Source organism: Gymnoscopelus braueri (assembly GCF_963280865.1).
Source record: "Gymnoscopelus braueri genome assembly, chromosome: 12".
Lineage (NCBI taxonomy): Eukaryota > Metazoa > Chordata > Actinopteri > Myctophiformes > Myctophidae > Gymnoscopelus > Gymnoscopelus braueri.
Genome location: NC_137614.1, coordinates 38,272,667 through 38,300,487, shown reverse-complemented (window position 1 = coordinate 38,300,487; position 27,821 = coordinate 38,272,667). Strand labels below are relative to the sequence as shown.

The following is a 27,821-nucleotide window of genomic DNA, read 5'->3' as shown; positions in this document are numbered from 1 at the left end:
TGGGGATATCAGACAGGACAGAGACAGGAAACAATCAATCAAGTCCCCCCTGGCTGCCCCCCCCCTCTCTCTCTCTCCCTCTCTCTCTATATCTCTCCCTTCCTCTCTGGTGACCTCTAACCTCTGCGACCCCAGACTCCAGCTCTCACTGGCACTAACTTGTGTATGTGTGTATGCACGTGCATGCATGCGTGTGTGTGTGTGTGTGTGTGTGCGTTTGTGCATGTGTGCGTGTGTGTGTGTGTGTGTGTGTGTGTGTGTGTGTGAGTGTGTGTGCATGTGTGTGCGTGTGTGTGTGTGTGTGTGTGTGTGTGTGTGTGTGTGTGTGCATGCGTGTGTGCGTGTGTGTGTGCGTGTGTGCGTGCGTGTGTGCGTGCGTGCGTGTGTGCATGCGCGTGTGTGTGTGTGTGTGTGTGTGTGTGCATGCGTGTGTGCGTGTGTGCGTGCGTGTGTGCGTGTGTGCATGCATGTGTGTGTGTGCGTGCATGCGTGTGTGTGTGCGCTGAAGCTGTCTGTCTGTCTGTAACATTTCCATCACAAATGGTGGATAAAGAAGCCCACTCTGACTCCTCTGTACAGTGCACTCTGCTGTTCCCCTGAGGGTCCCATTCCCGCACCTTGCAGCGTTGTCAGAGCAACACAAACACACACACACACACACACAAACACACACACACACACACACAAACACACACACAGAGTGCGTCTCTCCCAATGACTCCCATGCTGTCTAGGAATCTGTTGTCCCCCACCTGCCCCTGTCTCTACTAATTCCTCTGTCCACATTCTGTTTACTGCTGAGACACCTGGTTGAGACCAGTGCAGAGAGAGAGAGAGAGAGAGAGAGAGAGAGAGAGAGAGAGAGAGAGAGAGAGAGAGAGAGAGAGAGAGAGAGAGAGAGAGAGACTTAAAACCTTTTTTTTCCAAAGTGGCTTTTTGCAGTACAAGAAAAACATGATGACCAAGACCCCATGATTAGATCTGTCAAACCATAGGATTAGACTACACAGACCACAAGACTGCACAGAAGCTAAGTAGAATAGAGAGAGAGAGAGAGAGAGAGAGAGAGAGAGAGAGAGAGAGTCATGCCACATAGGTTGGCATATAGCCGTTGTTGGCACCCATCTGAGAGGCGAGGCCAGCAGGCTGTTTGGACAGGCACGCCTTCTCTCTCTCTCTCTCTCTCTCTTTCTCTCTCTCTCTCTCTCTCTCTCTCTCTCTCTCAGTCTATCAATCTGTTCATGTAACTCCTGCGGTTGGGAAGTGACCCGCATGATGTGTTACAACCCTCTTGCTTTAATCCCTTAAGACCGGGAACGCATCTGTGTCATTTCTTCTTTGGCTATTTTTGAGAAAATAATTGTGAAAATGTGTCAAATCTTTGAATATATGTTTTTAAAAGCGAACATTTGTAACTGAAATCTTTGGAACAAAATATTTTACAAATGTTCGCTTAAAAACAAACAAAAGAAATCTCGAATTAAAAAAAATAGTAGATCTGCAAGCTCATAGCGCGGCACTCGGTGCCGCGCTATGAGCTTGCATATCTGCTATTTTTTGATTAGCCAAAGAAATATATAAAATGACGGAAGGGTCTTAAGGGGTTAAATTCACGACTCCCCAGGCCTCCGCTTGCACTTTGGCGTGTGTCTGGGTGTTGGGACTGGATCAACACACTGACCACTAACAGCGTGTTGAGACACAGGACAAGACATTATTACCACCACACTGGTGTCAGAGTGTGTCATCAACATGGCCTCCCAATCATATCCAACACTAGTATTGACCAGAGGCCAGAACTAGGTCGTATATATAGGCTATTTGGGGTCCGGGCGGAGCCAATCCCAATTTTGGACAGTCCTATAGAGCAGAGGGTCTCGTAGTGGGGTACGGGGACCCCCAACGGGTCCTTGGGGGTGGTTCCAGGGGGTTTCCAGAAATTTGTTAAAATAGCATCAAAATCGGGTTTAACCACTCACAGTACCTCAGCTATTTGACAATAGCCGATCTATAGTGAGCTTGTAGATCTGCAATTATTTTGTAATCTTGAAAAAAAAAAATATATATATATATGGGATATTCTTAAACAACACAAATATTGTGTCCCACTCCCTGGCACAAAATGTGTTCAGATGGGGGTTTGTGGTCAAATGCATACGTATGAGTTTGGGGGTCCGTGACATGAAAACGTTTGAGGACCACTGGACTACAGCCTGATACGTCGTCAGATATTCGGACACCGGCATATTCAGGCTTGGGGGAGAACACTTGTGTGGCCCCTATTTCTACGCAGTAAGGTCCTCAGTGTTCATTTAACTCAAACAGTGTACAAATGCAACCAAATGGACCCATCCATTTGCTTCCATTAATTTAACTCAAACAGTGTACAAATGCAGCCAAACGGACCCGTCCATTTGCTTCCATCAATATACCCTCTGAGTTACAAACGGATAAATTAAGTGACGATTTTCCACTGTGGTGCCGATTCCTATAGTGAGCTATGTGTCACGCTAGCACACAATGCTCTTTATTATTCCAAACAGGAACTGGGTGGTATGCTAATCAGATTACTGTAAAGCACCCAGCAAAGTCCCTCTTTCCTTTTTTTCTCTTAATTCAGTCAGTGTGTGTTGTTGTGGTCACATGACATCATGGCTGTATGTATGCTGGAGGGTCAAAGGTGAGCCTTTGATGTGCTGTTCAGCTGTTAGCTAGTCGTATGGTCAGTACTTTGTCCATGAACTCCATGAGTTCAGTGAGTTTGATGCGCGTGTGTGTGTGTGTGTGTGTGTGTGTGTGTGTGTGTGTGTGTGTGTGTGTGTGTGTGGGGATTAGATCTTTGACATGTGTCTTTAACAACTTGAACCCCAGCATCCAAATTCTGAGGGGGGGGGACATTAGCCTAAAAAGAGCCGATCTACAAACTCTCACAAAGCGCTGCGGTGCGACTCCTACATTATTTCCACTGTAAATACTTAATTAAGTGGGTCAGGTGGGTGTGCCGCGAACGCTTTGGAGATTTTCAAGTGGTCTCTGATCCAGAAAAGGTTGAGAACAACAGAGAGAGTGTTAGCTTTAAGCTAACTCCTATAATCTGAAAAGCAGGAGAAAAAAAAAAGGAAATGCTACTCCTACCAAACCCGGCTGTTAACCCATTAAATCCGGGAACGCGTCTGTGTCATTTTAGATGATCTTTTGGCTATTCAAAAATAGCGGATCTACAAGCTCATAGCGCGGCACCGAGTGCCGCGCTATGAGCTTGTAGATCTGCTATTTTAGAAAAATCGTGAAAATGTGTGAAAATCATTGAATATATATATTTTTTTAAGCGAACATTTGTACAGTATTTTTTCTCCAGGGACCCACAGAAGCAAAGACTTGAGTTACACATGTTATATTGTTATATATTCAAAAATAGAAGATCTACAAGCTCGTCGCGCGCCACTCAAGCTTGTAGATTTGCTTTTTTTTATTTATAGCCAGAGTATAAAACAACGGTCATAGCTAAAATGTAACCACACAGACGTGTTCCCGGATTGAATGGATTAAATCATTCAGTGACTACAAACAATAATGCAGTAAACAGAAAGTGGCATGAGAGAGAGGAGAGAGAAGCCTGCAGGAGGAGCTGGGGGAAAAAAAACGGCCTCTTGAGCCTAATTTATGCTCCGTCGAAAAACAAAAACAGCAGACCTACAAGCTCACACAACCTACACGCCTACAAGCTGCACAACACGTCGTATCCGCGACGTGTTGTGAGCTTGTAGGGCGGGCCATTTTCGATGTGCGACGCCGCTGTGCGACAAGGTATGAACCGGCCTCTTTAAAGCCCTCCACTGGAAGCCTCATGGAACTAATCAGCTCCAAGGCAGGAGTCAGTTTGGTCTGTCTGTTGACAGGAGGGTCAGGAACGATGCGGTGTTGTTTTCAGCACTTGCCTTATTGTTTGTTAATCCCTTGAATTCTAGAATTCCCCCTATTTTGGGCGGGGGGGAAGTTATTTGCAGTAGTGACTAGTGACCCAAGTCAGGTCAGGGTGAATGAAGTGGTCAATTCTGAGTTGAGTTTATTGATTGTTTTGGTTGTGTTCAATTTTTCTTCATTTTTTCTTTTTGCAATTGAGTTTAACACACATTTTTCTCCTGGGAATTAATTCTTCCATCCATTCATCTGTAATCTCCCATTCATCGTTACCCCACTGTTATGACTCATCAAATGACTCTCTCTGTGTATGTGTGTGTGTGTGTGTGTGCGTGTGCGTGTGCGTGTGTGTCACAACTGCTACTGTGAAGTGCAAAGACTGATTACAGACCCTGATATCAATGTCACACATGAACACCCACAACCACACCCACACACACAGACACAGACACACACACACACCCCCACACACACACAGAGACACACACACACAACAGATGGTTGGTAGGTCTTTGTTCTCTCTCATCTCACTATTTCTACTGTATCTAACCATCTTTTTCTCTCTGTCTGTCTGTCTGTCTGTCTGTCTGTCTGTCTGTCTGTCTGTCTGTCTGTCTGTCTGTCTGTCTGTCTGTCTGTCTGTCTGTCTGCCTGCCTGCCTGCCTGCCTGCCTGCCTGCCTGCCTGCCTGCCTGCCTGCCTGTCTGCCTGCCTGCCTGCCTGCCTGCTACTCCTGCTAGTTGAGTGCACATTGTAATTTGTACAATACCCAAACTTTCACGACTTATGCTAAGAATGTCCGGGGAGTGTGTTCAGTAGGACACGATCTGAACATTTCAGCGTAAATGATATGGCAGCCGATCTATAAGTTCACGACAAGTTGCATAGGCTATTTTCGGCACATTACACTGTTATACAACACAATGATTAGGCTAAAAGGTGAATGAGAGAATGAAGGGCAGCCAGAGACAAGGACCTTTAAGCGTGTGTGTGTGTGTGTGTGTGTGTGTGTGTGTGTGTGTGTGTGTGTGTGTGTGTGTGTGTGTGTGTGTGTGTGTGTGTGTGTGTGTGTGTGTGTGTGTGTGTGTGTAGGGTCATTGTAGCTGATTGGAACACTCTGGACACCGGATATTCACTTGGTAATCAGCCTCTACGAGTGGCCAATCACAAATCAGAGGCGTCTGGAGAGAGGTTCAATCAATACCATCATGATAATCATCATCATCGTCATCATCATCAATGACCACACACACACACATTTGTATTCGTGCGGGCGTCTAAAACCGATGTTCGATTAAAAATGTCCCTTTTACTTCAGCTGCTTGAGTTTAAGGGAGGCCTTAACGTTAAAGCTGAAATCTGTACCACTTCATGTTCTCTATCGATGGAGAGGGTTTCAAACCCTGTCTGTCTCCCACATTGGAAACAAAACATCTACCGCCGGTCCAGGAGGGAATGCATCCTTGGCCAGATTAGTCTTATGAGCTTCAGGCAGTAATCTGTGTCAACTAGTAAGTATACAACCAGGGTCTAGATGTCTCAATGGAATAGCAGGGAGAGGTGGGTCACATCCAACCACCGCACATGTACTAATTATATTGCATTAACATACTCTACCATACAGATTGGTTAAAATAACCATTTACTCATTAACTTAATATACAAGCTCATAGCGTGGCACCGAGTGCCGCGCTATGAGCTTGTAGATCTGCTATTTTTGAAAAATCGTGAAAAAAATATTTTCCAGATTTTTTTCAAAAAACTGTTAGGATTTAGAAAACATTTTTAAGAATCGCCTCAGGTCTTAAAAGGGTTCAAATAAGTCCCGAATTCAGGTATCTGACAGGTATCAGCGAGTACACAAGTCTATACACGATCCAATATCATGCAATGTATCACGTGACAATGTCTCATTTACTCCTGATGTGTAACTTAGTTGCATGTACGGTAACCAGGTATACATCAGGCTACACGCTACACAGGTAAACAACAAGATGTGTGGTGCTAGCAGTGTAACGTTAGTCAGAGCTAGTATAGCTAAATGTCAGAAATCTGTTTGATAATTCAACTCATCTTTCAATCAATCCCGATGTTATCTATCTGACTGTCAGTGGAGTAAAGTAATAAAACACATTTACTTGAGTAATGTACATAAGTAAATGTTTTGAGTAGCTGTACTTTACTTGAGTATTAAGCCTCTATACTTAGTAAAATGGCCCTGAGTTGCAATTGTACTTGGTACGCTCGTTTTCTCACTCTACATCAAATCTCTTTGCTAAAATTAGCCAATCTACAAGCTCACAAAACGCATTGCGACACATTGTGAGCTTGTAGATGTTCTATTTTTCCCCCCCAGAATAGGGATGCTGGGGTTCAAGTGGTTAATTCATTTTGATCATAACGCTCATCTGCAACCATCTGGCAGTCAGACTGAAACCCAACAGAAAGCCTGATGTTTACGTGTGCTAGCATTATAGATGCTATCAGAACGTTCCAGGTTCCTTATCGCAGTCTGTGGGAGCTGGGACGAGTGTTCGTCCAGGGTGCTGTAAACAGGAAATGGCGTTTCCGTGGGTGAACACAGGGAGCACGTTATTTATCATGTGATATCTGCTCTGTGGTCATGTACACAACATGCTAAATATTTACACTTCAGTGTTTTACCAGAGACAAGTGTATCGTTGTGTATACACACGATATGCAATCTCTCTCTCACATACACACAATAACACACACACACACAAGATATTAGAGAATATGTGTCGATGTAGTGACAGGCCCAAGTGAGTGTGAAATATGCGGCTGACACCAAGACAGAAGGATGTGTGCGCGTGCGTGTGTGTGTGTGTGTTAATGAATAGACAGATGGGGCCGACGAGACAAGCAGTTGATGAAGGATTTACACCACAGCTGCACCCCTGTCTTGTCACACACACACACACACACACACACACACACACACACACACACACACACACACACGCACACACACACACACACACACACACACACACACAGAGTTGGGGCTGATGTAAGGGTCTACAGTGGTTGTCTGTTAGTGTAAACAGCTGTCCTGGCATCAGGTGGGCACTGCCCGCTGAAAACATGAGGGCACAGCTGCACGCACGCACGCACACACACGCACACGCACGCACACACACACACACACACACACACGTACACACACACACACCATTGTCTCTCCAGATGTCACCCAGACAGGGGGACACATGTAGAAGACGTCCTGGAGTGTGTCCCCGCATTATGTCCTGATGTGAGGGGTTACCCAACAACTCTGCCACCTGACCCCGTCCATCAGCTCAGCAGCTGGTTGGCTGGCTGGCTGCTGCTCTGTCTGTGTCTGTTGATTGGCTGCTTCATCTAAAGCTACACAATAGACGCCCATCCTGGTGGAGATACGTCCACAGCAGTGGTTCTCAAACTGTTTGTATATGCATTGATTAGGCCATTGACGCCCAACCATTTTCATCTCTTGGACCCCGATCTAGACTGTAAAATCCTCCAGTGTTGCTGTAATTTAATTTAACCCATTAAGACCTGAAGCCGATTCTAGAAATTGTCTTCTAAATCCCAACAGTATTCTGAAAAAAACGTATGTTTCTATATCGGTGGCGCTCAAACGTTTTCATGTCAAGGACCCCCAACATTATATGTATTTGGCCGCCGACCCCCATCTCAGAATATGTTGTGCCAGGGACCCCCCAGAAGCAAAGATTTTAGTAAAAAATGTTCGCTTTAAAATAATATATATTCAAAGATTTGCACAATTTTCACGATTTTTCAAAAATAGCAGATCTACAAGCTCATAGCGCGGCACTCGGTGCCGCGCTATGAGCTTGTATATCTGCTATTTTTGAATAGCCAAAGTGTAAAATAATCAAATCTAAAAATGACACAGATGCGTTCCAGGTCTTAATGGGTTAAGAGTGTACAAATGGAACTAAATGGAGGAGAACTAAACTCTGCTGGGGACCCCTTGGAACGCCACCAAGGACCCCTGGGGGTCTCCGGACCCTACAGCAGTGGTTCTCAAAGGACCTTTGAGAACTACTGCTGTAGAACACTCAACGTATACGGTCCCGGACCCAAGGGGTCCTTGGGGTCATTCCAGGGGGGTCCCCCAGCAAAAGTAGTTAATATACAGTAGCATCAAAATCCAACTACTTTATCCATTTATGTTAGCTATTCAAAAAATAGCAGATCTACAAGCTCACAGCAACGTCACTTTGTGCCGCACGGCGAGCTTGTAGATCTTTGTAAATTTTTAAAAGATATCGGAAATGTTAGAAACATTTTTTAAATCTTCTCTTATCCCATTAAGACCTGGAACACATCTGTGTCACTTTAGATTTCTTTGGCTATTCAAAAATAGCAGATATACAAGCTCATAGCGCGGCACCGAGTGCCGCGCTATGAGCTTGTAGATCTGCTATTTTTGAAAAATCTTGTTTTTTGTTTTTTTTTCGATTTTTTTCAAAAAACTGTTAGGATTTAGAAAACCTTTTTAAGAATGGCCTCAGGTCTTAATGGGTTATAGGGGTCCCTGGCACCAAAACCTTTTCGGATGGGGGTCCGCGGCCAAATACAAATGTGGGGGTCCTTGACAGTTTGAACCACTGTGTAAACAGTGTAAACATGTCCTCTATGTCTCCATCCTGCGTTAGCATGCGACTCCATGATAGTTATGGGACAAATGTCACTATTCCACATGTCTCCATATCAGTGGTGGAAAGTAACTAAGTACATTTACTTAAGTACTGTACTTAAGTCAAATGTTGAGGTATTGGCACTTTACTTGAGTATTTCCAATTTCCAATACTTCTACTACTAGTGGAATACTTCTTCCACTACATTTCTGAAGAAAATATTGTACTTTTACTCCACTGCAATTATTTGAAAGCTTTAGTTACTAGTTACTTTTCAGATATAAATTATGATATTTTGAAACATACATTAACCACTTTAGCCCTATTTTATACCTAGGCTATTTGAAAATAGCCGATCTACAAGCTCACAACGTGTCGCATCGCGACGCGTTGTGAGCTTATAGATCTGCTATTTTCAAATATTTTAGTACTTTTACTTTTTGCACTTTAAGTATATTTTGATGCCAATACTTTTGTACTTTTACTCAAGTACATTTTTAATTCTGGACTTTTACTTGTAACTGAGTATTTATACATTGCAGTATTGGTACTTTTACTTAAGTAAAACATTTGAGTATTTTTTTCCACCACTGGTCTCCATATTAACCACATGAACCCTCACGGCCCTATTTTTGGGGGACGAACGTTCTTACAAAATAGTAGATCTACAAGCTCACGACACGTCGTCAGCTTGTCGATCTCTTATTTTCACTGAATGGGTCGACGCCACTGAATGACTGAATAACACTGTTCAGTGGCGTTTAGAGAGGCGTTCACGAAGTTGTGCTTTTTCACAGGAGATCATGTGAAACCGCCATGAGAATACACTGCTACACACACACACTCATCACCTCACTAATAGATCTATCTGTCTAGCTCTCCAACAAACTCCCCCGTCCATTAACACACACACACACACACACACACACACACACCTACCACACACACACACACCACACACACACACACACACACACACACACACACACACACACACACACACAGAGAGAGAGCTGTGATTATGACCTACTAAAGGACACAGCGGATGCACATGAAGTGATATCCCACCTGGGGGTTAAAACCCACAACCAAATTGGCACATTAGTGTGTGTGTGTGTGTGTGTGTGTGTGCGTGCGTAAGTGTGCGTGTGTGTGTGTGTGTGTGGTGGGGGTCTTCCTCTCATAAACGATGTGAGATGAACTGTATTTTATCGGTCTTCTTCTTGACTCCCGGAGGAGAGCAGGGTTTCTGTTTTGGCTGTCGAGTCGACTGAACCGGGCTCTCCCCTCACACCTCGCTTCCTGACCTCCCAATCTTTATCTATCTCTCTCTCTCTCTCTCTCTCTCGGCTTTCAAGTGGAACAGCGGGAGGCTGACGTTTCATTTCAGCCGAGAGACAGAGAGAGAGAGAGAGAGAGAGACCTCAAGTCAGCCATGGATTCACACCCAAGACAGCCACATGGGACCGTTGTAGAGCTACAGCTATCGATTAGTTTGTTCTTAGTGTTCATTCTATCGTTTATTTTTCAATTAATTGAATAATCTAGATTTTTTTTGTAGGAGAGTTGATAGGGTTTGGATCCGGGACGGTAGGAACCGTATGCAACATCCCAAAACGGTTCTGGGAACGGTTTCAAATGTGATGGAACCCGGATTGGGTTCCATCACATTTGGAACCGTTTCCAGAAGCGTTTTTTTTTACCCATTAAGACCTGAAGCCGATTCTACAAATGTCTTCCCAACAGTATTCTGAAAAAAAACGTATGTTTCTATATCAGTGGTGCTCAAACTTTTTCATGTCAAGGACCCCCAACATGATATGTATTTGGTCGTCGAGCCCCATCTCAAAATATTTTGTTCCAGGGACCCCCCAGAAGCAAAGAATAGAGTTAAAAAAGTTTGCTTTAAGCAATACATATTCAAGGATTTGCACACATTTTCACGTTTTTTCAAAAATAGCAGATCTACAAGCTCGTAGCGCGGCACTCGGTGCCGCGCTACGAGCTTGTATATCTGCTATTTTTGAATAGCCAAAGTGTAAAATAATGCTTTTTAGCTCAAATGAATAAGTGACACAGAGAATCACACACTGTCACAGCTGGTATGTGGACTTCACGTCTGCTATACAATTACAATACAGGTGGTTCTCAAACTTTTTCATTTCAAGGACCACCATAACTCTCAGAGTTATAGACCAGTATAGGGGTCCATTTTGAACATAACCAAGTAACCCAGGGGGTTCCCTGTACCTCACTTTGAAAACCAGTGAGGCATATGCTTCTTTTTGGGCTCGTTTTCTTAGACCTGGTTGCTTGCTGCTTTCACGAAATCTGGCAACACTTTTCCCCCCGACCGTCCCACGGCGCAGCGTGTCCACAGCTGCAAACCAACGGCATGCAAACGTTAGCTCGCCAACTTGCCTTTTTGCGTGCAAGATAAGATACCTACTGTATCTGTGAACATGCTCTGGTTTGGTTCAGTAGCAACGGTCTTTTGGCCTCCAGACAACACAGCCACCTCTTTAGTTCAACAACTGTCAGCTGCCGGGGGGCTGGCGTCAACCCAGACCAGCTCTGTGTGTGTGTGTGTGTGTTTGTACAGTTTGTACAGTGGTTATGATGAGTGCACCTCTGTTGCAATGGACAGCGAAGAGCGGGAGATGAGCACAAGGCGTGCTTGCTCAGTGTTGCCAGATTTTGCGAGAGAAACAAGAATCCAGGTCTATGAAAACAAGCCCAAAAAGCCACATGAGCATCGTCTATTTATCATGTATAGGCCTACATCGGCTATTTGAAAATAGCCGATATCCATGCCGATATCCATATCCATGCCCACAACGCTAGATCTATTTAGAAACAAATCTTGATGTTTTTGAAACATTTTAGCAACACAAATATTCCATGGGGGGTCCCTGGCACCAAATATTTTCAGATAGGGTTCCGTGGACAAATACATATTAATTTGGGGGTCCTTGACCTGAAAATGTTTGAGAACCACTGGTGGAAACATCAGGAAGCGAGCCCAAATAAGCAACTACACTTATGAACAAGCCCAAAAAAAAACTGCAACCTACAACTTCCAATATTTACCAGCGACTTTACAGGAAAACAAGCCCAAAGTTGCTTATAATAACCAGACTTGGCAACACTCGGTAGGCACGGTGGCGCAGTCGGTAGCGCTGTCGCCTCACAGCTAGAAGGTCCTGGGTTTGATTCCCGCCGGGGGACGCTGTGGGCGCTGGGGGGCGTGTCTTCTCCTCCGCGTCATCAGCGCCCATACCCTAGGTGGGGTTGGCGAAAGAGCCTACTCTGTGTGGAGTTTGCATGTTCTCCCCGTGTCTCCTAGGGTAGTTAATACCCTCACAAAAACATGCAGTAATCCTGGTCGCTATACCGCCTCCCCCATGACAGCCGGGGCGCCTGATGGAGGGGAAGGGAACTGGTTGGAATAACGTGTTCCTTCCACGCGCTACGTGCAACCAGGGAAACTCCCCCCTGTCAGGTGACAAGGTGGTCAGTTGGCTCTCATGCCTGAAGGAAGCATGAGCTCGGCCCTGGCCTCCCTACTGTGGGGGACTGGTGTAGGGCGGGTGTAGCGCCCAGGATCACTTAGGAAATTGGCACCGGGTGAAAAAAATGGGTTAGAAAAATCGCGGGATAAAACATTTAAAGTAAAAAAAAAAGACTTGGCAACACTTGAGTTAAAAATGTTCGCTTTAAAACATATATATATATTCAAAGATCTGCAAAAATGTTTAAACAAATAGCAGATCTACAAGCTCATACTGTAGCACTCGGTGCCGTACTATGAGCTTTTTGAATAGCCAAAGAAGTCTTAAAATGGCACATATGCGTTCAAGGTCTTAAAGGATTAAAAATGAATCTAATATGTAGTGGGGGGGGGTCCCTGCTTGATCTCTCTCTCTCTCTCAGCCTCAGTCCTTGGCCTGTAAAACGTTGAAAACCCCTGCAGCAGAGTGTGTGTTCAGTAAGAGAGGGGTCTCCCCCGGCTCTCCAGCTCTTCAGTAAAACACAAAGCACATCCTCATGAGGCAGGAAACCAATTGGATCGAATCAGGAAAGGAGAACTCAATACAGGATTACAGGCCATACAAGTGGGAAAGTGGAAGTGATGAAATAAAAAAAAAATGAAATCAGAATTTGTAACAATAAATTGAAGCTGATAAAATGGGTTCTTTCTCTCTGACTGGATGACATTGGGGGGACTGTTACTGAACAAACACCGTAGCTACGATTACTATCAGAACTTTTGAACCTTTTGACCCATTAACCATGTCTATAAAAAAATAGCAGATATACAAGCTCATAGCGCGGCACCGAGTGCCGCGCTATGAGCTTGTAGATCTGCTATTTTTTTTTTAAATCAAGAAAATGTGTGCAAATCTTTGAATATATATATATTTTTTAAAGCGAACATTTGTAACTCAAATCTTTGCTTTTGGGGGGTCACTGGAACAACATATTTTGGACATGAAAAAGTTTGAGAACCACTGATATTATAGCAACATAAGTGTTTCAGAAAACTGGATTTAGAGGACATTTGTAGATGCGTTCCCGGAATGAATGGGTTAAAAGTGGGGAAAGCACTGTAATCACTTTAAAAAATTATTTATACTTTGGCCATTCCAAAAATAGCAGATATACAAGCTCACACAGCGCTCATAGAGCAATGACTGCTAGAGGGCTGTGTAGTCGTGCGTTTTAATCAAGAGAGACTTGAAACTTGAACTCGTACGTATGCGACTATGAAAAAGGTACACGGCAAAGATTTAATTAATATATTTAGATGAATAGCCAGATGAACAGACAGGTTGATTTCCTAATTTGACTAATGGGCTAATCATCTCTACTGAATTTATGAGCTCTGCCAATGGAGGCCATGTTTTCTGTCTGTCTGTCTGTCTGTCTGTCTGTCTGTCTGTCTGTCTGTCTGCCTGCCTGCCTGCCTGACAGCCATCTGCCTCAGATGAATTTAAAATAGCAGATATACAAGCTCATAGCGCGGCACCGAGTGCCGCGCTATGAGCTTGTAGATCTGCTATTTTTGAAAAATCGTGGCACAAAACATTTTTTTGGAGGCAGGTGGTCCACAGCCAAAAGAAAACATCACTTTGGGGGTCCTTGACATGAAAAAGGTTTGAGAACCATTGGTATACACAGTGTATACAGTATGGGAGAAGAGATTTATAAGCACAGCCTTTGGTTATAAAGTAGCTGTGTTGACTCTAACTTCCTGGGTTGGGTTCGGGAGAAAATTATATCGATCCATAGAAAAGCAGAGACAGTGAGGTATTGAACAAGTGGGAGAAGAGAAAAGAAAGGGACAGAGAGAGGGAAAAAAGAAGAAAAAACTACCTTGTTCTCAACAGCAGAGAGATGGATTCAGAATGCGTACGGTCTCCTGCTAATTACGAGTTTGTGTTGGAGAAAGAGTATAGGACACACACACACACACACACACACACACACACACACACACACACACACACACACGGTTCCAGATTATCCATCATCTCCAGCACCGCTTTCGCTTTTCTTTCTTTCTTTTTTTTGCCATTTAAGCGAGGCGAGCGGTCGCCGCGCTTCCATCATCATCTGCCATTCTAAATGCTAGCGCTAATTAGCATTCACATGCTAAATTAGCTCCCATCCCATGTCTGCTGATTGGGCTTTCATCACTCTGACAGCTCGCATGCCTCCTCCTCGCTAACACTCTCTGCGTTAGCCTGTGTGTGCCTGTCTGTGTGCTATTTCAATACGTACAGAGGTCTCCCTGTAACTGGACAGACAGACAGACAGACAGACAGACAGACAGACAGACAGACAGATATAGACATGTCATCGTTTCCTTTTTTGTTATCACCTTATATTCTCTTTAGATTGTTTACTGCACACGTACTGCTGTTGGGGGTTGGTTGATGTCTGTCATATTGTAATCATGTCAGTAAGGCCTTACCCGTTATGCCTAAACTTTTTTGCCATTTTGAAAAAACATCTTGTGAGAGAAACAAGCAACCAGGTCTAAGAAAACAAGCCCAAAAGAAGCAACTATAGGCCACATGAGCACTTTAAACCTGTATAAGTCTACAAGCTCACAACGTGTCGCTATGCGACACAGCTTGTAGATCTGCTGTTTTTTTAAAAAAAGAAAAAAAGAGATATGAAAATCTGGTATGGGGCTCCCTGGCACAAAATATGTTCAGATAGGGATACGCGGACAATTACAAAATTCATTTCATGAATTCATGACATGAAAATGTTTGAGAGACACTGGTTTAAACAACATTTAGGAAGGAAACCCAAATAAGCAACTACACTTTAAAAACAAGGCCAAAAAAACGCAACCCGCAACTATCAATACTTACAAGCGACTTTATAGAAACACAAGCCCAAAGTCGCTTATAATAAGCGGACATGGCAATCCTGTCTCTCTCTCCATCTTCTCTCTCTCTCTCTCTGAGAGAGAGAGAGAGAGAGAGAGAGAGAGAGAGAGAGATCTCCAGGCTACTGTCAGTCAGCCAAGCAGGCAGTGCTGTCTACCTGGCCGTCACTCAGGCTATCGGTTCAAAGGATGGAAAGGGTGGGAAAAAAAGAAGTAGAAACAGTAATTGGATTTACTTGCTAGCAGCGAGATGATGAAATGACATGAAATCACGTATACGTCCCTATCACACACACACACCTACACCACCGTTCTGAACTTCTGACAATACATCCCCTTCTCTCTCTTTCTCTCTCTCTCTCTCTCTCCATCTCTCTCTATTTGTTTGTTCTCTCCCCGTCTCTTTTGTCTCGGATGTACTAGAAGCATTAGGGAGTCCCTTTTATCTGGTGTGCGTGCGTGTTTGAGTGTGTGTGTGTGCGTGTGTGTGCGTGCGTGCGTGCGTGCGTGTGCGTGCGTATGTGTCATGTTGACAACAGATCAGAGGAAATGGATATAATCCAAAAATATAAAAATAAAGCATCATTTGGGGGTCTGTGTTTTATCTTTTTTCTTTTTTTACAGAGATCTGAAGGAACATTCTCTGTCACTCGTCATACCAGCTGCACAGCTGAATTCTGAGTGTTAATTAAACTCCAAGAGTGAACACGTTCACTTTCAGTTTCAAATGGGTAAATTAACACCGTCATGCTTCCAGTTGTCCTTCTGAAATATTGATCAAATCACCCGTACTGAACATAAATAAAACAACGTACCGTCAATAATATGCCCTGCAACCCACGCTGGGCAAGACCTGGGCTGTTGGTTGTCTAGGAAGTGACAACCGGAAACGGTTGAATTTGACGGAAGTACCGCCCAAGGAAATGACGTGGATGCTTTACAAATCTGTTAACATTCTCAATGAATGAAACGAGTGTTGTGATTGGTCAAAAAATATCGTTTCCGGGGGAAACGCGTACAACGGAAATCCTACCCACTCAGGACTTAGACACTCGCTGCTTTAGGTCGTGACCAGGCTCTTCTTTTCGCAGATGAGTGAGGCTGGGACCGAGGCTACCTGCAACCAGGCATCAAACTTTGCGACTCCCTGTCCCAGTGGTTCTCAACCAGTGGTCCGGGGACCACCAGTGGCCCTTGAGGGGGTTCCAGGTGGTCCTCAGCAAAATGATGGAGAGTTGGTAACCAAATGGGCCCTTATTAGATCTTGAGAACGTAATTAGAGCCCTTATTAGATCTTGAGAACGTAAAATGAAACCAAACGGCGTTTGGTTTCATTTTACGCTCTCAAGAGTTAAATTATCGTTAAACATCTGCATTACTTCATTTACAAGAAGTCGTATACAATTATAGAATGTAGAATAATTGTTATTTTTGACTTGCATGTCATCTCTCCTGTTGGTACCAACATCAATACAGCATGGAATTGTGGACAAAACCTCTTCCAACGACAACAAAATATTCTAAGTCTTGGGTCTGAGAGGCTAAATCTCATCAAAATGGTGGTTCCGTGGCTCAAATGCCCAATAAATAATGAACCTTGATATGAAAAGGGTTGAAAACCACTGCCCTAAATCCTCATTAAAACCAGTGGGGGGCCGCGAGCACTTCCGAGGTGTTCCAAAGTATAGGCCCTGATCCAGAAAGGGTTGAGAAGAGAACCACGTGATGAGGAGCACTCTACTATGACATCAAAACCACACCACTCTAAAAATCAGAGCAGTCTGTGTCACTTTAGATTTCTTTGGCTATTCAAAAATAGCAGATATACAAGCGCGGCACCGCTATGAGCTTGTAGATCTGCTATTTTTGAGAAATCTTGAAAAAAATAAAATGTTGTAGATTTTTTTCAAAAAACTGTTAGGATTTAGAAAACATTTTTAAGAATCGCCTCAGGTCTTAATGGGTTAAATCCTAACAGTTTCTGGAAAATGTATGTTTTCTGTATGAGTGGTGCTCAAACTTTTTCATGTCGAGGACCACCCAAAATTATATGTATTTGGCCGCCGACCCCCATCTCTGTATATTTTGTTCCAGGGACCACCAGAAGCAAAGAGTTACAAATGTTCACTTTAAAATATATGTATTCAAAGATTTGCACACATTTCCCCCCCCAAAAATAGCCAAAGTATAAAATAATGGTTATAGATCAAATCTAAAACGGCACAGATGCGTTCCCCGATTGAATGGGTTAACTCTGACAGACTTAAAACTAAACGTTAAGTCTTCAACCCTGGAAATTACGTTCACCCAACAACACAAAATGTCCCTATTCTTGACTTTCTGCAAATTTCGAGGCTATTTTTGTCATCTCAAACATGGTAAGAACACACACACACACACACACACACACACGCCCAACGGACCGTCCAAGACTAAGATTTATGCCGGTGATTATTTATTCATAGATGGATCAATATGACACACACACACACACACACACACACACACACACACACACACATACACACACACATACATGCACACGCATCTAAGAGAAACAGTGAGAGAGACAGAGAGTGTGTGTGTGTGTGTGTGTGTGTGTGCGTGTGCGTGTGCGTGTGCGTTTGTGTGTGTGTGTGCATCAATACATTGCAGCTTTACATTTCATTAGGCCAAGGAGCACAGTTTAACTCCCAATGAACGGCAATAAAACCACACTGACTGCACACACACACACACACACACACACACACACACACACCCCTCTCTCTCTCTCTCTCTCTCTCTCTCTCTCTCTCTCTCTCTCTCTCAAACCAGCCAAATCACTTACCAGCATAACAGCACACGCACACGCACACGCACACGCACACACACACACACACACACACACACACACACACAATTTACCTAAGTACTGAGAATATAAACATAAAGACGGATGAGTGGAATTAAAAGTAAATAATGACCCAAAGCAGAATAAATTAATCCCCCCTTTTAACTTTTATAACTTCCACTCATTTCCCTGAACTGGGAGGAAGAACTTTATTGCCAGAATGTGTTGGTTCGGTCACCGAGTATATATAAATACAAACCCTATAGAACCACTTCATAAACAGCAGCTGGCCTTCTCACATCTCTCAAAGTGGGGTCCGGGGACCCCCCAGGGGGTCCTTGAGGGAGGGGGATTCCAGGGGGTCCCCCACAGCAAAAAATGACTTAATATAGCATCAAAATCACTTTAACCACTTTAACCCATTAAGACCGGGAACGCATCTGTGTCATTTCTAAGATTTATTGGGCTATTCAAAAATAGCAGATCTACAAGCTCATAGCGCGGCACCGAGTGCCGCGCTATGAGCTTGTAGATCTGCTATTTTCCAATCAATCGTGAAAAAATGTTTTGAGGGGGTCCCCTGGCACAATTTATTTTTCAGATGGGGGTCCATTGGCTAAATTCTTATTAATTTGGGGGTCCTTGCCATGAACATTTTTGAGAAGCACTCACCAACTCACTACTTCCCCCCCTCCTCAACTCTCCTCCTCAACTCTCCTCCGCTTCTATGCTCTCTCCTCTCCTCTTTTCATCTCCCCTCCTCAACTCTCCTCCCCTCCTCCCTTCATCTCCTCCCCTCCCCAGGAGGACAGGGCAGGCCAGGGGGAAATAGGTTTTCAACCAGTGGGATATCGTCTGGGATCTGCTGACCCCACACACACACACACACACACACACACACACACAGACGCTAATAATCTGTCCACACACACAGCCCAGGGGTCAGAGACAAGGACTAGTGGGCTAGGTTTCAGCCGACTTAGCAAAACTCCAGAGACAGGAAGTGTGTGTGTGTGTGTGTGTGTGTGTGTGTGTGTGTGTGTGTGTGTAGCCTATATAAAAAAGTTGACTGTACCATTATCGTGGTAGCTAGTCCACGCACTGTACTGTGCACACGCACGCACAAGCACACACACACGCACAGTAATATAATAGCTTCCTGTACTCTGCAGCAAGAATTATGTAAGCAACTCAAGCCTCAAACAATTCATTTATGAATGTCCTGAAGATGCGATATCAAAATCCCATTCACTCCAGAGAAAGAACACTATCTGGCCCGTTCACTCAGCGCATGTCATGTCTAATTTATGCCACAAAAAGAGCACAACATGCACAACGCATCACAACGCCACAACATAAATCACGCTTCAGAAATACTTCTTGGACCATAAAAGCGTTCCGTGCCACACACACACACACACACACACACACACAAGGTGTGGGTGACACCATAGACAGTAAAAAGAATGGACAAAGCGACGTCATTGGTTTCTACAGACTGTAAATAAAGCCGATTGTTCAGGAATTTCAAATCCGCCATCTTTCTATATCGCGTCATAGCTAATGAATGCTATTGGTTGGGTAGCTTGTCAATCAAGAGCGGGGGCGGGGAATGAATGCTATTGGTTGTGTAGCTTGTCAATCAAATCATCCCGCCCCTCCTAGAGCATACCCTACTTTATCGTCAATTTAAAAAAAAAAATGGGACCATCATTTTCCAAAACGCATATCATGATGATTGAATGAAGACTTTAAACTAGCGACTGGAAGCATATAGTATGTATGACAATGTTTATTAACCCATTAATACCTGGGACGCATCTGTGTCACTTTTAGATTTCTTTAGGCTATTCAAAAATAGCAGATATACAAGCTCATAGCGCGGCACCGAGTGCCGCGCTACGAGCTTGTAGATCTGCTATTTTTGAAAAATCGTGAAAATTATTTTTTTACATTTTTTTCCGAAAAACTGTTAGGATTTAGAAAATGTTTAGAAGCGGCCTTAGGTCTTAATGGGTTAAGGTAAGAAAATCAAGTCTAAAGTTCTTCAAAAACCCATCCACTTGCATTGAGAAAAATTCTTTCTGACACCAGCAGGGGTAAAACAGCGAAACTACAGGTCATTCATATGAACCGTCACTTCCTACTGTATATAGATTCAATTTCAAAGGCCAATGCTGGGCCCTTGGGTGACACCCAAAATATAATACTGCTGAAATATCACAACATTATGGTATATTGCGAACTTGCGATATTTCGAACAATATCGATATAGCAGGGATATTGCCAGTGGTGGAAAAAGTACTCAAATTCTTTACTTAAGTAAAAGTACCAATACTGCAATATAAAAATACTCTGTTACAAGTAAAAGTCCAGAATTAAAAATTTACTTGAGTAAAAGTACAAAAGTATTGGCATCAAAATGTACTTAAAGTACCAAAAGTAAAAGTACTAAATATTTGAAAATAGCCGATCTACAAGCTCACAACGCGTCGCGATGCGACGCGTTGTGAGCTTATAGATCTGCTATTTTCAAATAGCCTAGGTTTAAAATAGGTTTAAAGTGGTTAATGTAGGTTTCATTATATCAAATTATATCTGAAAAGTAACTAGTAACTAAAGTTTTCAAGTAAATGTAGTGGAGTAAAAGTACAATGTTTGCCTCTGAGATGTAGTGGAGTAGAAGTAAAAGTATTGGAAATTGGAAATACTCAAGTAAAGTACAAATACCTCAAAATTGTACTTAAGTACAGTACTTGAGTAAATGTACTTCGTTACTTTCCACCACTGGATATTGCCATATTCACCATTGTCAAACAAGGCCACACAAAGCACAGCACACGGGTGTTTGCCTTACCTTCTTCATGCGTCCGCTGCGCGTGCCGCTGAACGCCACGGTGTGGCCGCGGTAGTCGTAGGCCGCCACCGACGTCATGCCGTCGTCCTTGTCCACGAACAGAGGGATGCCCTCGATGGTGGTGGTGCCCCCTAGGGGCTGGTTGAAGTCCTGACCGCAGAAGTTGTCGTCAATCTGCAGAGGCTGGAGGTAGAGGGGAGAAGAGAAAGGGTTATTTGCTGTAAACAAGGGGATATAGCGACCGGTGGTGGGCGTCAGATTGCATTTTCGTGTCGCTGGCTTCCACTGAAATGAGCCTGTAGCTTTGTCGCCTCTAGTGTGAATGCAGCTTAACCCATTGAGACCTGAAGCCGATTCTACATGTCTCCTAAATCTCAACAGTTTTCTGAAAAACGTTTGTTTCTATATCAGTGGTGCTCCATCTTTTTCATGTCAAGGACCCCCAAAATGATATGTATTTGGCCGTGGACCCCCATCAAAATATGTTGTTCCAGGGACCCCCCAGAAGCAAAGATTTGAGTTAAAAATGTTCGCTTTAAAAAAATATATATTCAAAGATTTGCACACATTTTCACGATTTTTCAAAAATAGCAGATCTACAAGCTCGTAGCGCGGCACTCGGTGCCGCGCTATGAGCTTGTATATCTGCTATTTTTGAATAGCCTAAAGTGTAAAATAATGCTTTTAAGCTCAAATCAAAAAATTACACAGTTCCAGGTATTAATGGGTTAAGACACGACTCCGTCTCTTTATTCCTCGCTTCCGTCGCAGATTGGGGCGGCAGTGGCTCAGGGTTCGATCCCGGGCTCCCCCGGAGGAAGTGTCCTTGAGCAAGACGCTGAACCCCTAATTGCTCCCCGATGAGCAGGTTGGTGCCTTGCATGGTTTCCTCCTCCATCGGTGTATGAATGTGTGTGTGAGTGGGTGAATGTAATGCACAATCTATGTAAAGCGCTTTGGATAAAAGTGCTATATAAAATGCACCATTTACCATTTATATTAGTGTTTCAGACTCCACCTTAGCCCCGTAACACTTGCCCTAGCCTCGACGACCTCGCAGGCTTATGCAAAGGTTAAAATGTCATTTAGAATGCATGTTATGTAGATCCCAGGTACAGTTGTTGACCTGGCATCCTATAGTTTGTATAGTTTCAATGTACCTTACCTATGAACCGATGATTACTATCTTTAATGATTGTGTTCACCTTGCTAAATGCCTAAATTGTAAATAGTTTCAGCCCCTCCAATCGCATCTGACCCGGAAAGCAAGAGCTGAACCAAAACACAACATCTACATTACCTAGACAACTACTGATAGCAGTGAGTGAGCCTCTGGGTTGGAGAGTAGTAAAACCTCCCCGACATATAAAAGCAGCAATTACCCTGATTCGAGCATAAGAGTGCCATTTTTCCAGAACTACATGTTTTAGTCACAATAGGCCACAAGCCAAATCACTCACCATATCGGTTGATTGATTTGGCAAGGCAAAATGGATTATTAAGGACACCAACCACGGCAGCCAAAATCGGGCATTATGATACCGCAGTATAAAACGACAAATGAACACGATTAAGACTGTTTCAATAGCCAACCCCATCAGGCTGCTGAGGAGGCGCCGAGCTCCGTCGCACATGTGTTGACAATGTGTCCCCACCCCGTCCCTGCAGGGACAATGGCCAATACTACTAACTGAACTAAAGAGGACTTTGTTTGTATAGTGGTGGAAAGTAACTAAATACTTATACTCAAGCACTGTACTCAAGTTCACTCCACTACACATCTCAGCGGCAAATATTGTACTTGTTTTCCTCCACTACAATTATTTGAAAACTTAGGTTACTTGTTACTTTGCAGATTTCAACCCATTAAGACCTGTGTCATTTTTTTATTGGATTTTTGATTTATTCAAATATAGCAGATATACAGATATACTTGTAGATCTGCTACTTTTAAAAAATCGAGAAAATGTGTGCAAATTAATATATTTATATTATTTTAAAGCGAACATTTTTAACTGAAATCTTTGCTTCCGGGGGTCCCTGGAACAACATATTTTGAGACACTGAGCTAGAGGAATCTAATATAATGACGATTAGCATAACAATATTCAGGATCAATACATTGTGCTAGACACAACCTTTCAACCAAACCGAAGTACAGTCGATCGCCAGCAAAGCAGACGTTTGTTCCTAATTTATGCTAGGCCGTAAAGCAAGAAGAGGATGAGAAGATTACCATTATTAATCCCTATGGGGAAATTCTTTTTTTTCAGTCTTTACACACACAAGCCACGTTAAACGGTGTATACAATAGAGTAAATAAAGGTTTACTGTTATTTACTCAGGACCGCAAACGCATGGGGAATCGTTTTTTCCTTCTTCGTTATTTTTTTAGTAAATGGTGCCATGGAGTCCAGTTAGCTCTGAAGAACTACAATGCATACAAAGTGATGTTCGGCTGACATGCCATTAATTCCTGTTCGTAGGTAGGTAGGTAGCTAGACACACAGACAGGCACAGAAACAGACAAACAGGCAGACAGACAGACAGACGCCAGAATATCTCTAGTAAAGAAGTACATAAGAGACAGAAGGTACATCACAGGACCATGACTTTCGTGGGCTGTTACTTGACTCTACTGTACAACATCTACAACAGGTGTTTATTGTGCGCTTACATGTCTTATCTTATGAACATGATACCATCGTAGCTATTATACAATGTTGCAAATGAATAGACATTGACGGGAAATAGTCAGTACTGGTGCCAGAAAGAGAGCCGCGCACACGCGCGCGCACGCACGCACACACACGCGCACGCACACACACAGACAGACAGACAGACAGACAGACAGACAGACAGACAGACAGAGAGGGAGAGAGAGAGAATGGGAGACAGACAACAATGTGAAAGCAGAAACTGAGAGACGGAGGTGTGAGACGGAGAGAGACAGTAACAGACAGACAGACGGACGGAGGGGTTTGATAGCAGAGACAGAAGGAAGTTCTTCTGAAAAGCTTTCCCTCAAGTGAAACACTTTCAATCAATGAAAACAAGCTAAAACAATATACATGACTTAGCATTTGTTCAGCTCAGGGGGGGTAGAGTGGCGTCTGGGAAGCAAGAGGTTTTCCGGTTCAATCCCTGACATCTGCCAGGACATTTAATTTGTGGATGAACGTCTCCGTTTGACAGCTCATCTATTCATATTGTATATTTGTTATTGTGCTGTACTGCGCTGTCAAGTTACTTTTTCTTTGGCCAAAAATAAAGACTGTTGTTGTATTTCATGAGATAAGATAAAAAAAATCTGTATCGAATCGATCCCCGGAAGGAAATGCAGGTGTCAGAGCAGCGACAGCAGTAAGAGGGAAACACAGGAGAGATAACGGGTAAGAGTAAAGGTCCTTACACACCGGGGCGATTTTTTCCATGCGAATTATATGTTTTTTTTTTAAACCTTATAAAGTCAATGCAAGCTTCCACACCAGTTTCGCGGAGCGAAAAATGCGTCTTTTAATTATTCGGAACGAGTCCGAATTTTGCGTATATTCGCATATTCGCCGGTGTGTAACCGCCTTAAGAGTCAAGAGCCACACCAACATAAATAATACATAAATACATTTAAATTAAATTAAATGGAGTAAAATAAAATAGAATAAAATAATAAAATTGAGTAAAATAAAATAAAATAAAATAAAAATGAAACAAAAATAAAGTCAAACTGGAATGGTGCAGTTACTGTATCCCTCTTGAGGGGTCATTGATTCAACCAATCGCGGTACGACTAAAGGTCATTACACACCGGCGATTATGCGAATATACGCAAAATTCGACTGCGGTCCGAATAAATAAAAGCCGCTTTTTCGCTCCGTGAAACTTAGTCCTTGATGTGGAAGCTCAGAATTATAGGGGTTTGTGACCTAATGCATAGTAAACTTAAAATGAAAACGTTTTGAGAAACACACGTAGTCTCAGGAGCAAGGGAGACATTCTAATGTTTCAGTCTGTCTGAGGGCTGAACCACTGACACGTATTAACACATTGGGTGCCAGCATTTTTTCATAACAACTTACGTTGGGTGCCAGCATTCTCCCCATTGACTGCGCTTTGCTGTTTAAAGCTCTAGACTCCACGAGGAGCAAATCCATGTAAAAAAAAACATCCATTCATGTTGCGCGATGACCCTGGCTACAACCTGGAACGATAACATTTCACTCGCGAGTTACAATGGGGGGGGATCGCGCATCGCGCATGACCGGTTTTCCCCACCGGAAACAGATTCGGAGATATAGGTGTTTTAAAGAAGGAAATAGACAGGAAGTGGATGGCAGCCATGTTTTTGTTTTTCCGGTGATCTATCTGGCCTATCCTTCTCAAGATCACAATGGGTACTCCCAGAGCTGCTCTAGCCCCGCCCGTGTGGAGAAAAACGAAAAAAACAAAAAGACAAATTTCACGGTCTGGACCGTGTTCGGCACCGGACCGCTACACTGCGCAAACACGGTTCAGACCGTGTTTGGCACCCGATGTGTTAAGTAAAAGTAGCAATACCACAATATGAAAATACTCTGTTACAAGTAAAAGGCCTGTGTTCAAAATTTTACTTGAGTAAAATTACAAAAGTATTGGCATCAACATATACTTAAAAGTACAAAAACTAAAAGTAATAAAAGGTTTGAAAATAGCAGATCTACAAGCTCACAACGCGTCGCGATGCGGCGCGTTGTGAGCTTGTAGATCGGCTATTTTCAAATAGCCTGGGTATAAAATAAGGCTAAAGTGGTTAATGTATGTTTCATCATAGTGTACATCTGAAAAGTAACTAAAGTTTTAAAATAATTGTAGTGGAGTAAAAGTACAATATTTGCCTCTGAAATGTAGTGGAGTAGAAGTATTGGAAATTGGAAATACTCAAGTAAAGTACAAATGCCTCAAAATTGTACTTAAGTACAGTACTTGAGTAAATGTACTTAGTTACTTTCCACCACTGCTGAAAAAGTAACTGCTGAAAACGTTGTAGAGAAATAGAGACACACTAGGAGGTGGTACAGTATGGGCCCATGGGGCTGATAAACAGATACATATCTGAGTAAATTATAGGTCAGATTAGCATATTCATAATCACAGCCTCTGCTACACACTGATGCACTCTATCTTAGTTACGGATGTGTTTGATAGACTTGCCATTTAACACTGTGATGTGTGTGTGTGTGTGTGTGTGTGTGTGTGTGTGTGTGTGTGTGTGTGTGTGTGTGTGTGTGTGTGTGTGTGTGTGGTCACACTTTTTCAGCAGGGAAATACACATGTAATTATGGAACAGGCGTGCACGCGCACACACACGAACGCTCACACAGAGGTCTCCAACGCAACACAAATGAACAGGGCAGCTTTCTCTTGTTCATTAGAAGACTTATCGCCTCCATGGGGACAAATAGATCGTTATCTCTCTAATGCGCGCAGCGCACACACACACACACATACACAGTCACACAGACACACACACACACACACACACACACACCAAACACACACACACACACACACACACACACACACACACACACACACAGAGAGAGCTCTCATCCGGACAATTTATAGTGACAGCTGAGTCATGCTAGTGTACATGACGAGACAACAGCAGTAAATAACACAAATGTGACTTTGAAATATCGCAATATAGTGACACATACGCATGAGCTAGTACTGCTGTCTGTTGATCCATCGCTCTCTCTCTGTGTGTGTGTGTGAATTTGAGGAATAGACGTTGAGAGGACTGTTGTCCTTGTCCTCACAAGAGAAATGGTCGTTTTATGGTTGAAAAATATTTTTAGAGATATGTTTACAAAAAAGATTCAGGTAAGGGTTAGGGTCAGGATTAGACATTTAGAGATTAGATGTAGAGGTTGGAATTAGAGTTAAACATGATTTATACGCGTTACATACTTGTTATTTGCCAGTGTCATGCACCAAAAAATAGCTGATCTATAAGCTCACAACGTGTCGCAGCGCGACACGTTGTGAGCTTGTAGATCTGCTATTTTTTGGCTTTAGACTTATGGCTAAAATGCCCCAACAATTTTTTAATGGCATTCATAAAATTGCTGTCCTAAAATGTTGATGTCCTCACAAGTATAGTAATACAAACGTGTGTGTGTGTGTGTGTGTGTGTGTGTGTGTGTGTGTGTGTGTGTGTGTGTGTGTGTGTGTGTGTGTGTGTGTGTGTGTGTGTGTGTGTGTGTGTGTGTGTGTGTGTGTGGTCATGATTCTGGAGGGTATATAGTCTTCTCAAAGCCATAGCCCAGAGGGAAAGCTTCCCTGTAATTAGCTAGTAGGTTGTCAGGCAACCACCGACACTTCATGAATCTAGAGATGTTGAAAATGTTGAAAGTGAAAGTGATCAAGTCTGTCTGTGTGTTCTATAGAATGAGCCCTTCCTACCTTTACAAAAATAGCAGATATACAAGCTCATAGCGCGGCACCGAGTGCCGCGCTACGAGCTTGTAGACCGACTATTTTTGTAAAATCGTGATTTTTTTTGAAAATCTTTGAATATATATATATTTTTTAAAGCGTTAGGATTTAGAAAACATTTTTTTAATCGGCCTCAGGTCTTAACTCATTCACTGCAATTATTGCTGGCCGCGTTTGCCCACTGCCAGAGATTTTTCATCGAAAAAAAAAAAGTACTCAGGAGCCAAGATACAGAATTTTTAAGTTTTAAGTTAACAAGGAAGTGGATAGGAGTCTAGATCTTCGAAAAATCATATCTCCTTGGTCTTTGGGTCAAATTGAAAAAAAAAAAAAAAAAAAACGTCAGTGGCAGGATTGGTAAACGGGAATAATTACGTCAATTACGTCAGTGGCAGTGAATGAGTTAAAGGGTTAAAAGGGGTCCCTGTCCCCCCCTGGCATGGTGGGAACGTGAACGCACCAACAGATGATGCGTTTTTATTTGTTATTCTTTTTTAAAAGTAACAGTTTTGGACATAAAAAGGTTTCCGCCCAACAGTCAGCGACGATGTGCAAGTGATTCTTTAGCTGTAATTCTCTACTTCCATATGAAATGAAAACACTAAAACACTAACATTATGTATGATAGAGAGAGAGAGAGAGAGAGAGAGAGAGAGAGAGAGAGAAA

The 27,821-nt window shown here is 43.0% G+C and overlaps 2 protein-coding genes across 2 annotated transcripts in view; both read right to left on the bottom strand.

Moving 5' to 3' along the window:
- Positions 1 to 27,821, bottom strand: part of LOC308096864 (solute carrier family 41 member 3-like) — a 511,014-nt gene that overhangs the window by 95,834 nt on the left and 387,359 nt on the right. The gene's annotated exons all lie outside the window — the stretch shown is intronic.
- LOC308096548 (plexin-A1-like) overlaps positions 1 to 27,821 on the bottom strand; it is a gene marked incomplete at its 5' end in the record, with an annotated part of 336,263 nt that overhangs the window by 289,179 nt on the left and 19,263 nt on the right. Inside the window, one exon of the mRNA XM_080443965.1 lies at positions 20,681 to 20,863. Coding sequence (XP_080300091.1) covers positions 20,681 to 20,863 — 183 coding nt within the window. The remainder of the gene's footprint in view (positions 1 to 20,680; positions 20,864 to 27,821) is intronic.